At 39.3% G+C, this 12,421-nt stretch overlaps 1 protein-coding gene across 8 annotated transcripts in view; it reads right to left on the bottom strand.

The window, feature by feature from the left end:
- FBXW7 (F-box and WD repeat domain containing 7) overlaps positions 1 to 12,421 on the bottom strand; it is a 217,359-nt gene that overhangs the window by 83,061 nt on the left and 121,877 nt on the right. For 2 of the 8 annotated variants that reach the window (XM_021101503.2, XM_084972654.1), the window contains 2 exons: positions 8,441 to 8,490; positions 6,968 to 7,531 (listed from right to left, as the gene is read on the bottom strand). In XM_021101503.2, coding sequence (XP_020957162.1) covers positions 6,968 to 7,462 — 495 coding nt within the window. In that variant the 5' untranslated portion in view covers positions 7,463 to 7,531; positions 8,441 to 8,490. Of the gene's footprint in view, positions 1 to 6,967; positions 7,532 to 8,440; positions 8,491 to 12,421 lie in introns of those variants that run through there. The other 6 variants (XM_021101502.2, XM_084972653.1, XM_084972655.1 and 3 more) reach the window with 5 other exon arrangements.

The following is a 12,421-nucleotide window of genomic DNA, read 5'->3' as shown; positions in this document are numbered from 1 at the left end:
ACTTAGAACTACCACGGTTTAAAATATAAGTATTTTTAAAACTGCAAATAGCAGGAATTAATCAGAAACTGACCATAAACTAAAGTTCATTTTGGCAACCAACTGTAAAATTCAGAAGACATTTAAGGAGTTCCCGCTGTGGCAGTGGAAACGAATCCGACTAGGAACCAAAAGGTTGCAGGTTCGATCCCTGGCCTTGCTCAGTGGGTTAAGGATCCAGCGTTGCCATGAGCTGTGGTATAGGTTACAGACAAGGCTCAGATATGGCGTGGCTGTGGCTGTGGCATAGGCTGGGAGCTGTAGCTCCGATTAGATCCCTAGCCTGGGAACCTCCATATGCCGCTGGTGTGGCCCTAAAAAGAAAAAAAGAAAAAAAAAAAAGCATTTAAGTACACAGATGTCTTAGGAGAAGCACATTTGAGAAACCAACAGATTCTAATGGAAGGAAATGGTACATGCCTATCAACTGGGAAGACATGTGAATAGCATCTCCTTGAAAATGTGTTATATTTTTAAATTTTTATTAGAAATGGATCCAGCTTATTATCCTTTGCTCTCCCTCTTCCTGAGAACCCTTTAAAACGTATTTATCTATTTCTCTATTACTATCTTTTCCCACTAGAGGGTGATAAGATGACTGAACACTAAAGGTTGTTAAAAGTACATAGACTCCCATGGGGACCCAAGTGTACTCTGTGAGCTTAGGGACGAGGGGGACCAAAGTGTACTCTGTGAACTTAAGGATGAGGGACAGGAGACAGACAAAATGAGGTTGCAGGCTTCCATGTGTAAACCGCCTGCATGTACCAGGAACTCCACTACTCACTTTACATGTATTATTTCACCTGATCCTTAAAAAAGATGGTGAAGTAGGTATTATACTCTTATTTTACAGATAAGGAAACAGTTCAATGAGATTACATATTTATGGTCATATAATGATTGGCAAAAATCAGAATTCAAGCTCAAGTCAGAAAAGCTCATTTTACTCTACAATGTTAGGGGGCAAACCCATTTCCTACAGGGTGTCTGACCCCTTCCCACTACTTCCCTCTTCTGTACATGTTTAAAGTTGGGTTAAACTGGGCTGAGTGAATGTTTCTAGTTTGTCCTCTTTCACAAACAGATGAGGCTCTCTGTTGGGCTATGTTTCCTAGTGGATGCTACTCAAGAAGACTGCCTTAGCAAGCACTTCCTGCTCTCTGGACCTCTCTATAGCTAACAGAATCTGAGCTTAAGTTCCTTGTCTTACAGGAAGTAGACAAGGCGAGGGACTTCCTGATGTGGCCATCATACTCTAGAACTCTACCTAAAAAGAGGAAAATCTAGAGCCTTGTAGATTTCAGATGTTACCCACATTGTCCTACAAAGTCAGCCAGTACAGCTCTGGCTCAAGGGAGCAGCTGGAGGATGGTGGACTAGAAACAACTGTAATTTGGATCCCCTGACAGGCCAGTGACCCTGGTGCCTTAGCTCGTCTATTGTTTAGAGCTTAGAGACAAGAAAAAGTCTCTAGACACTAGACACATTGCTTCTTTGAATATACACACACCTGTCACATCTGTATTTTTTTTCCCCACTAAACTCTTATTTCTACCTTGAGGCAAAAAGGATTTTTTTTTTTTTAACTGCTTAGTTACCAGGAGAAATCTAACAATCACGATGGGGGCAAAAATAGACCAATTTGAGCTAAGGAGTGAAGTTAGGTGAACACAAACAGAAGGCAATAGGAGAGACCTGGAAGGAGCAGAAACCAGTGCTCAAACATGGTTCTCCTTATGAAAGATCAGGAAGCGTCAAGACCTGGCCTGAAGGTAATCTCATTTGCTTTTCACTTTAGTAAAAATGAGGTGATACTCCACCTTAAGCACAGGAAAAGTGGCTTTAACGTGGGCTGGGCATCTCTTCCGAACACAAGATTTTTTTTTTTTTTTTTTTTTAAATATAAGGCTGTTGATACCGGGAGTTAAAACTGAGGAGATGGGGATTTTTATCTGGTGAAGCAAGTTGACTTCAGAATTTGCAGGCAGACTAGCCAAAGTTATAGAAATAGCTAGGATACGGGACCTAACTAAGAAGCACATGTGATGGACTCCAGAGAGAAGGCTATCTGTTATCCCATCTCAAATTTCATTGTCATTTCTTCCTGTTATGGCTTTAGCCTTGAGCCCTCGTAACTTCAGTATTTGTTAAAGGCCACAATGGAAAGCACTTAACTGAGTACTCTGTACCTCCCAAAGGTGGACTGTTGATTTCAAATGTGATATGACAGAAAGCCACCACACTCCAGAGTCCAGAACTTAAATAGGATTGTAGTTCTACCGAAAAATCTTGTTCAGCAATGTCTGCCAAATTCTACCATAGGGGGCAGCATAGCACATGGAAAGAAAGAGGTTTTTTTGAAATTAGGCAGGTCTGGCTAAAATCTCTTGCCTCTTATGATTCAGGATGAATCATGTGGCCGCTCTGCAACCTCTGCTGACTTGACTTTCATGGGGACTTGCAAACAGTATAGACATGATAAACACCAATTACTGACTCCCACTACCCTTGACTTTCAACATTAAGAATGGATTTCGGGAATTTCTAGTGTATAATATTGCCATAAGCTCCTACTAGAATAAATCTTTGGTGACTACAGATTGTCCTAAGAGTTTTGACAGCTTCCAACAGGCTTTCAAAGAAAAGACCAATGCAATGAAGGACCAAAAACAGTTTCTCTCATTAATACAGTTGCATATAGAGAATGTTCAGGAATGATGAAAAACAAGTCTAGCCGTCCAAAGGGAATGTTTAGGAAACTGCCAAAAAATAACATTTGAAAGGTACGCTGGGTAAGACCTAACATTAAAAAATGAAATTTTAAAAAATAATTATTATACCTCTACTCTTTTTAAAGTCATAGCTTAAGAGGCTTTAAAAGAAACTGTGGCTGGAGTTCCCATCGGGGTGCAGTGGAAACGAATCTGGCTAGGAATCATGAGGTTGGGGGTTTGATTCCCTGGCCTTGCTCAGTGGGTTAAGGATCTGGTGTTGCCGTGAGCTGTGGTGTAGGTCACAGACACGGCTCGGATCCCAAGTTGCTGTGGCTGTGGTGTAGGCCGGCAGCTACAGCTATGATTGGATTCCCTAGCCTCAGAACCTCCATATGCTGCAGGTGCAGCCCTAAAAAGCAAAAAAGAAAAGAAAAAGAAAAAAAAAAAGAAACTGTGGCTTAGAGTAATGTCTATAAAAGTATCTTATTTTTATAATGATCAAGAATTTAAAAGTGTCTTATGTTTATAAAAATCAATAATTTAGAGCTTTTCCAAAATAAAGTAATTTTGAAATAGTGAGCGCTTTCCTTCTATTTACTGTATTTATACACATGGGTGACTGACATTTTCTTCTGAAGCAATATAGTACTAGGTGATGTTTTAAAAATGTGTTGAAAAAGTAAATGGGAATGATCTCGGGAATGATCTTGAAGAAGAGTTTCACGAACAGGCAAAAAGGAAAATGCGCCAATTTCAAACTGACATCCTACTTTGTACAAGGGCTTCTCTGCTTGGCAGTCAAATAGTTTAATATTCTTCCTGCCATATTTATGAAGGCAAATGGCCTCAAAATAAACAGCATATCAAAAATGTATACACACACACACACAAACATATCTATCCCTGCTGCTGCTGGTACTCAGTCCGCTCCTGTGGCTTCGTACGTACATAGTAACAATTTGCATTCACAACTCAAGAGTAAGTAAGGAAAACACACTTAAATTCAGTATACTTTGTTTTTGAGGAGGTAGCTATCTATGTAAGACATACCTAAAAGTTCTGCTCATTTTGAAGGGAATGAAAGATAAAGCACTTGTCAAGTTTGTGGAGTGCAAGTTTTCCTACTAAATATTCTGATGCTCTCTCTTTAGCAAAATGATATGTTTTATCGGGCTGGCTTTCTTGTTTTTAATTTAAAAATGCAGCTGAACTCACCAACAGCTTTGCACTACTCAGAAAGACTTAGTTTGGATTAAACTTTCTTAAATAAGATAAGGCAATTAAATAGCAAAACCCTATTCCTCCAGCTGAATCCTCAGAAGAAACAGGAGAGGTAAAACTTTCCTCTTTTGTACAGTAACCTTGAGGGAGAGAGATCAAGAAATGGGGGGGGCGGGAGCTGGTGAAATACACCACAAAAGGTCTGAGCCCTACTGGCAAAGCGGGCTGCAGTTGTTAAAGAGTTACAGGCACCTGGCTGAACAACAAAGCACCACCTCAACACCTTGAGACAGGGATGGGAAAAGGGATGAAAACCACTACTTGAAGTCTGTTCCTTCTTAGATCAAACCAACCAGTTAAAACCTAAACTTGCAGACAGGCCAGGGAAATTAGGGATAAACATATTTTAGCAAGAGTTTAAGTTGCACGAGCTGAAGCAAAAATGATACAGCAAGGCAAGTATTAAGCCAAATATCTAACATATCTCATTGCAGGTCATGTTAGGTTAAAGAGCATGATGATAAACCTGTCTGTATGTTGTGTATGGGCTAAATAAATGATTCACTGTAAAATTTAAAAGTAAGCAAATAAGAGTGAGAGGATAAACTACCTCAAACATTATTTATTTTAATGTCCATAAAACAAGTAAGATATTATTCTAGTTAAAACGCTCCTTTCCAAAGAATTAACTCACAAGTCTATTCTACATGGATATTCGTGATTTTTATCTTATTTTCATAAAGAACCAGAAAGCATACAAACATAAAGACTATGAGCAAATGAGTCTGAGGGGAAACAAGGATAAAAGTTGTGCTACATAGCTCATTCATTCTGAGTATAATTTGTTTTACTTTCTCTCCTCTTTGTATAGTCCGTTAGATAGCAATGCTGCCTAAAATATTGATTAGGACAAATTCTAATTCCAGCAAAATGCACATGATGTCTTATTGAATTTCCAGTAATTTCAATGGCACCAAAATACAAAGAAAATAAAATTCAATGCAGAGGAGAAGTCAGCACTTACCCGGCCTAGGAGCTAGTCCACAGAACCAAGGTATGCAGAGAAAACTCCTATTTCCAACTTCGTGTGTATGTGTGTGTGTGTGTGTGTTCATACTTTTTACAACTTAAGTGTTTCTTTATTACGGGAAACTTTAAATATACCTTAAAAACTACACAGAATACCCACCAACCCCTATATCCTTGTAACCCAGCTTCTACGATGAACACATGGCCAGTCTACACCCTCCTTCCTTTCCTCCCCTTCGGTACTATTTGGAAGCAAAGCCCAGACGTCGCATCACTTCATTTTGACCATAATTTGACAGGGGAAAGGAAATACGATAGAAAGACTGGGTAGTGAGAGAAATGCTTCTCCTTTTCTCCACAACCACTGCACCCCTGGCATGACCACATCCACATGCTGCCCCAAAGAATTAGCCCTGGTAATTCCAAATTTATTGCAGCTTCCCAATCACTCCCCCTTCCATCTCAGACAGCAGCTCCCTGCCTATCCAGCAGAGACAATCCTGGGAATCACTCAGTGATGGTACGTAACGGGAAAAGTGTGTCCAGCGTGTAATTCGCACACAGCCTCCAAGGACCGTATAAAGTTGTTTTTCTTACACAGCCTCCAGGGACTGTATAAAGTTGTTTTTCTCAGCTCCAGATTGGACACCAAGGCCCTGAATCGACAGGATTCCTCCAGTTTAGACAAGAGTCTATCTGTCCACCTTTTAAAACATGTCTGTGGCTGATTCCATGGGCTACCACTAGCTAACTGAGATGAGGAAGCAGATACCACTGTCTCCCCAGAACAGGGAAGGGACAGGAAAACTGCAGTCAAGGGAGATAATGGCAGAAACTCAACAGAAAGTTGAATCTGAGTATATCTTTACGCTATCTCTACTTCTCAGTCAAATACCAACCAAAATGATGTGGCTACTCTATAGTAAATACTCAAGTCACCTGGAGAAGTAAGTGGAGTGTTCCACTAAAATGAAGTCAGGGGAAAAAAAACCCCGATTCCTCTGGTATTCCTAAATGTTTTAATTTTAATAAAACAGCTGGAAGAAGACAAGCAGTGAAAACAACACCATACATTCTTGTTGCTTTAGAATGTAGGAAAAATGTTTCATAATCTTAAATGTGGTAGTGTCTAGTACTTAAACTTAAAAATACCTACTCAGATTTTCCCCACCACCAAATACTAAAATTCAGAGTGTAATTTTCATCTTGTTTACGTGACAAAGAGAAAACTGTTCACAAAGGATATATTTTAACCATCAAAATAAGAAAACTAATTTGAGGTGAATTCCAGTAGCTTGTGCCTTGGGGTAAGACCTGTGAATACACAACCCACTGGACTAGCTGCACTTTGCAAAGAAGAACAGGAGTTCCCATCGTGGCTCAGTGGTTAACAAATCCGACTAGGAACGATGAGGTTGCAGATTCAATCCCTGGCCTCACTCAGTGGGTTAAGGATCTGGCATTGCTGTGAGCTGTGGGGTAGGTCACAGATGCGGCTCAGATCCCGCCTTGCTGTGGCTGTGGTGTAGGGCGGCGGCTGCATCTCCAATTTGACTCCTAGCCTGGGAACCTCCATAGGCCGCAGATACGGCCCTAGAAAAGACAGAAAGACAAAAAAAAAGAACAGATCCTTCACTACTTGATTTGCACAAATCATGTTTCATTCTAACCCTCCCCACCGCACACAAGCTACTAAGCCCTGCCCCAAGGTCAAAACTTACAATGAAAATTGATATTAATGATTTTTCATAGTAATAGGATCAAATGCCTCTCTCCATCTGTCATAACACTGTCCCGTTATCAATATTTCTAATACTTTCTCATACCTTTGGTAAAACAAAAATTAGTTCATTTTATTATGACACATCTGAATATTAACTGTGCAGTGATACGAAGACGGCGAGGAAATTAACATGGACATGTAAAATTTCTCAGGCGAACAGCAGACTAAAGGTACTCACTTTTGTTGTCTTTGTATAGAATGGGGAGGAGAGTTGGTGAATGGGCAGGTCCACGATGCTACTGGAGTTTGTGACACTGTTACTATGAGTATGTTCATCTTCCCTGCTACTGTCATCAGACTGATCAAAATCATCACTCTCCTGGTCCATTTCCTCTTCCTCTTCATCCTCCTCCTCCTGTTCGCCAGCATGATCCTCATCTTCCTCTTGTTCTTCCTGGTTTCCCGAGGAGTCCTCATCTACCGAGATAAACCGATTATTGTTTTCTTCCAACTGTCCTTGCTGGGAAGCATTCTGGGCTCCAGGTCTGGGCTCGGCTCCGACGACCTCACCGTTCCTTGCCGTGTGCTCCTCCTCTGGTTGTCTTTGCTGCTGCTCCTCCTCCACCACGCGATTCATCTGTTCCTCATCGGCCTGGCTTGAAGAAGGGTTACCTCTCAGAGAGCCTCCAGTTCGTCGTCTTTTGCTGCCCACAGAGAGCAGTTCCTGATTCATTTCCAAAAGCCAGCTTGCTACTTCTTGGACCTTGGCTAGACTATCAGAAGACGCAAAGGTTTTCACATTCTGTGGGGAAAAATGGAGGAAAAAAAAGGTTTGTACAATCAATGCTATTTCTACTTTTATGGTCTATGCCTACATTTCAATTTCATTAAAGATTCTAAAATGTATTTGATGCCATGGAGACATAGCTGTTCTTTAGGAATCAATATAGAAGGTCTAAATTATAAAGGTTATGGGACTTTATACAGACTTACACAAAAATCATATAGTAAACAGCTGTATTTTAATCTCTTTTTTAAAAAAATAACTTTACAACAGGTGTTCCCTTTGTGGCTCAGTGGTGAACGAACCCAACTAGGATCCATGAGGATGTGGGCTTGATCCCTGGCCTCACTCAGTGGGTTAAGGATCTGGCATTGCAGTGAGCTGTGGTGTAGGCTGCAGATGCAGCTTGGATCCCGTGTCTAAGTGGCCGCAGCGTAGGCTGGCAGCTGTAGCTCGGATTTGATCCCTAGCCTGGGAACTTCCATGAGCCACGGGTGTGGCCCTAAAAAGAAAAACAGTAATAACTTTAAAACAAGGTTTATAGTTTAATTTAGTTGCCTTGACCAATAAAACAATCTAAGCAATAAACAATTTTAAATTTTAGATCAGTAGTTCATAAACTATATCCTTTGCAAAACTTCCAGAAAATGTTAAGAAGAGTTATCACAAAAAACCTATTCAACACTCAGTTAGGTTCAGGAAATGCTGAGATAAACCAAGACTAAAAAGGCTTTTTTTTTAACCTTAGGAATTTCCCAAACTTCTCTGATCACAGAAACTTGCATTTTAGACACAGTTTTCTGACAGTTACCAAATATAATCATTATGATCTTCATTTCTCATAATGAATATAAATCAATTGAACAGCAAATAAATAAAAAAAATTTACTTCAAAAAAAGAAAGGAAAAAAGTTCATAAGTTCATACCCTCTGACCCAGTAACTCCACTTCTGGCAATCTATCCTAAGGAAGTAATCCTAAAATAGAAAAAAAAATTATGCAGAGGATGCTCACTGCAGCTTTATCCACAAAAGCAAAAAATAAAAATAAATGTAAATTAAAATAATCAAAACCCAAAGGTTCAAGAAAAAGGAGAGCATGAAATAGGATATATATGGTGCAATCCCTAAACATGATACTCATTAAAATAATACGAAAACATGGATGTTTATATTATGCTAAGAGCAAAGTGCAGGTAATTATATGGTTATAGCATGATTTTTCAACTGCATAAAGACTAGATTGAAGACAATATTTCAAAATATAAACTGCACCTAGGCAGTGGTATGATAGGTGCTTTAATTCCTTTTTTACCATATTTCTCAAATTTTATATATCAAGCAGGTTTACTTTTATGTTTTTTAACACTGCCTCTAAAATTTGATCTGATACATAAGCTTCATGATGTTCATTCTTAAATCTCATCTTTTGCAGATATCTATGTTGACATATTTGAAGTTACAGAAAATAAGCCAGCTCATTACATAAGTTCATATAAAATTCCTTTAAAAATTCTTTAAGGTTTACAAGACGTAAGAAATACAATCCATTTTCTATCATGCCCTAACAGTAACGATACTACAGCACAATGATCTTAGATAAAACAGCCTTATCCACTTTTCCAGCCCTTGCTGCTAGATGGTCACTCCTCCAAAGATTCACAGTTCCCACTGGAAGCTTTAGGATGGGGTCAACAAAGTCCAAAAGATAGTTTTAAAACAGCAGTATTTCATTTTCTTCTCTATAAGCAACAATTTCTAAGAAATAAGCTGCAATGTGGGATGAAAATTCTTAAATTCTCATTACGCTATATGTATAAATGTAGAAGAAGAGGAGGCCCTCCAATATTCTAAAAGAAGAGGAGTAGCCAGCAAAGATGACCGAGTAGGAGAACCAAGAATGAGTGGCATCCATGAAGCCCCATTAAGAAAGGAAATCCACGGAGGAGAGAGTAAATGAGGACAACTGTTGCTGAAAGATCAGGCAGGACAATGACAAAAAATGACCCTAAATTCAGTACCATGGAAGTCACTAGTCATAGGAGCAGTTTTTGTTCGTTTAAGTCTGATAAACGTAATTTAGGAGACTGGGGAAGAGAATAGAGATGGAGTTTGGAGTTTGATGAAAAAAGAAGCAAAAGCAAGTAAGTGGTAATTGGTAAGGAAAACAAGGTCAAGAGAAGATTTTTGATTCTTTCAGACTGGGTAACTAGCAGCATATTTGTACACAGACAAGAATGATCCAGCCCAAAACAACACGTTAATACTGTAATTTAGAAATAAAACAGTGAAGTGATATCCTTAAGTAATTAAAAGGGGATGATGAGAAAGAGTTCAAAAGTAGAACTAGTTTTAGTTAGGAAAATGGATATTTCATTTAAGGTAACAGATGGAAAAGCAAAGAGGTATTATATAAGTATTTTAAATTTATTTCTTTTTACCATATTTCTCAATATAGGAACAGTTCAAGTAGGTGGGTTTTTATAATGATAGGACTCTGGAAGTTCCCTACTCATTCCTTCAATTATTTTTTTCCTTCTCTTTGTAAAGTAGGAAGAAGCCAGGGTATCAGTTGAGAATGAGAGAAATCTGAAGAGAAAGGTACGAAATAGTCCTCTAGGGAAAGAGGAAGGGAACTTTCCTTGATGCGAGAGATTTTGATAATCAAATGTAATCAATAAAATATGATGTACCAGATATTAAATGTGGCTTTTGAAAGTCAAGTGGTTCTTATTTACAACTCAGACAAGGACAATACAAAACTTATCTTTGAGGTAAAAGGTAGGGTTCCTCAGAAAAAGAAATATATATACCCATTATTTTCAGAAGATAAATTACAGAAAATAAAGATCATCAAAATCTAGCTGCCTAGTAGTCTATGTCAAAGACAAACTAGAAAAACATCACATGAAATCACGTTAAAAATAACATGCTGAAAACATTAACCTACACAAATGAAAAAATACACACACCATACATAGTATCCCTATGTACACAATAGTAACTCTGTTATATATAGGTTTTTTTCAAAGCCAGAATGAAAATCTTGCTTTAGTAACTGTGTCTAAAATCCAGCTCTCCTGACACTAACAAGAATGTTGGTAAGCGCCAACCTATCAAAAACAGAAAGTTTGTAACTGGCATTTCTAAGATAGTACCAGTGTTGGTCATATTCTGTTACCAATTATGAATAATAATCGCTATCATTGCTTAATTTTAATGTAATGTTGAGGTGAACAGAAGAGAAACATCCTGAGCCAATAAAGAAAACTGATTCTTATAGTGAGGCATGTAAATAGCTTTCAAAGCAGTAAGATTCTTACAGATAGACCTCATCAAAAATGGTAAATCCAAGTAGAAGAATCAGATTAGAACGCATAGAGAATTGAAGTTCTGGGGTTCCCGTCATGGCGCAGTGGTTAACGAATCCGACTAGGAACCATGAGGTTGCGGGTTCGGTCCCTGCTCTTGCTCAGCGGGTTAACGATCCGGCGTTGCCATGAGCTGTGGTGTAGGTTGCAGACGCGGCTCGTATCCCGAGTTGCTGTGGCTCTGGTGTAGGCTGGCAGCTACAGCTCCAATTAGACCCCTAGCCTGGGAACCTCCATATGCCGCAGGAGCGGCCCAAAGAAATAGCAAAAAGACAAAAAAAAAAAAAAAAAAAAAAAAGAATTGAAGTTCTCGTGTGGCGCAGCAGAAACAAATCTGACTAGGAACCACGAGGTTGCAGGTTCAATCCCTGGCCTTGCTCAGTGGGTTAAGGATCTGGCATTGCCATGAACTGTGGTGTGGGCCACAGATTCAGCTCAGATCTGATGTTGCTATGGCTGTGGTGTAGGCTGGCAGCTACAGCTCAGATTAGACCCCTAGCCTGGGAACCTCCATATGCCATGGGTGTGACCCTAAAAAGACAAAAGACAAAAAAAAAAAAAAAAATTAAACAAAAAATAATATTTTCAGGATATTCTAACAGTAATATATCAAATAAGCTAGAAATCTAATTAAAATAATATTTATCTAATAATTAATAGGAAATCAGAATCAACTACTAAATAATTTTAAGGGGAAAAAACTTTGAAAATAGTTTATAAAGTTTCACGTAACAAAATTAAGCACCCATAATCTAAAACTTGGAACTGCTATGAAAGGTAATCAATAAGAAAATAATAAAAGCACATTTTTGCTTTTTATAATTCTTTTTTAAAACGTTTTAGAGAAAACTGTTTGTATGATTTAGGACACTGTGTCACGTGAAACACAAGTATCAACACACAATCCTGTATCCTAAAAAAATTATGTAAAATTTGGGAGTTCCCGTCGTGGTGCAGTGGTTAACGAATCCGACTAGGAACCATGAGGTTGCGGGTTCGGTCCCTGCCCTTGCTCAGTGGGTCAAGGTTCCGGCGTTGCCGTGAGCTGTGGTGTAGGCCGCAGACGCGGCTCGGATCCCGCGTTGCTGTGGCTCTGGCATAGGCTGGTGTCAACAGCTCCGATTAGACCCCTAGCCTGGGAACCTCCATATGCCGCAGGAGCGGCCCAACAAATGGCAAAAAAGACAAAAAAAAATAAAATAAATAAAATAAAATTTAAGAATGCTTTTATTTCTTCTTACCAGCATATAATATCAAGATATATCGAAACCCAGGGAGACTGAACTTGAATTCAGTACAATAAAATCCGATGGATGGAGTTCCCGTCGTGGCTCAGTGGTTAGCAAATCCGACTAGGAACCATGAGGTTGTGGGTTCGATCCTTGGCCTTGCTCAGTGGGTTAAGGATCTGGCATTGCCGTGAGCTGTGGTGTAGGTTGCAGACGCAGCTCGGATCCCTCGTTGCTGTGGCTCTGGAGTAGGCTGGCGGCTACAGCTCCGATTAGACCCCTAGCCTGGGAACCTCCATATGCCGTGGG

This window comes from Sus scrofa, chromosome 8, assembly GCF_054392235.1.
Source record: "Sus scrofa isolate SSC_HxYL_T2T_F1_AM1 chromosome 8, Sscrofa_HxYL_maternal_Yorkshire_Landrace_v2.0, whole genome shotgun sequence".
In the NCBI taxonomy this organism is placed as follows: domain Eukaryota; kingdom Metazoa; phylum Chordata; class Mammalia; order Artiodactyla; family Suidae; genus Sus; species Sus scrofa.
The sequence above is the reverse complement of the archived record's forward strand: the minus strand, read 5'-3'. Positions and strand labels throughout refer to the sequence as shown.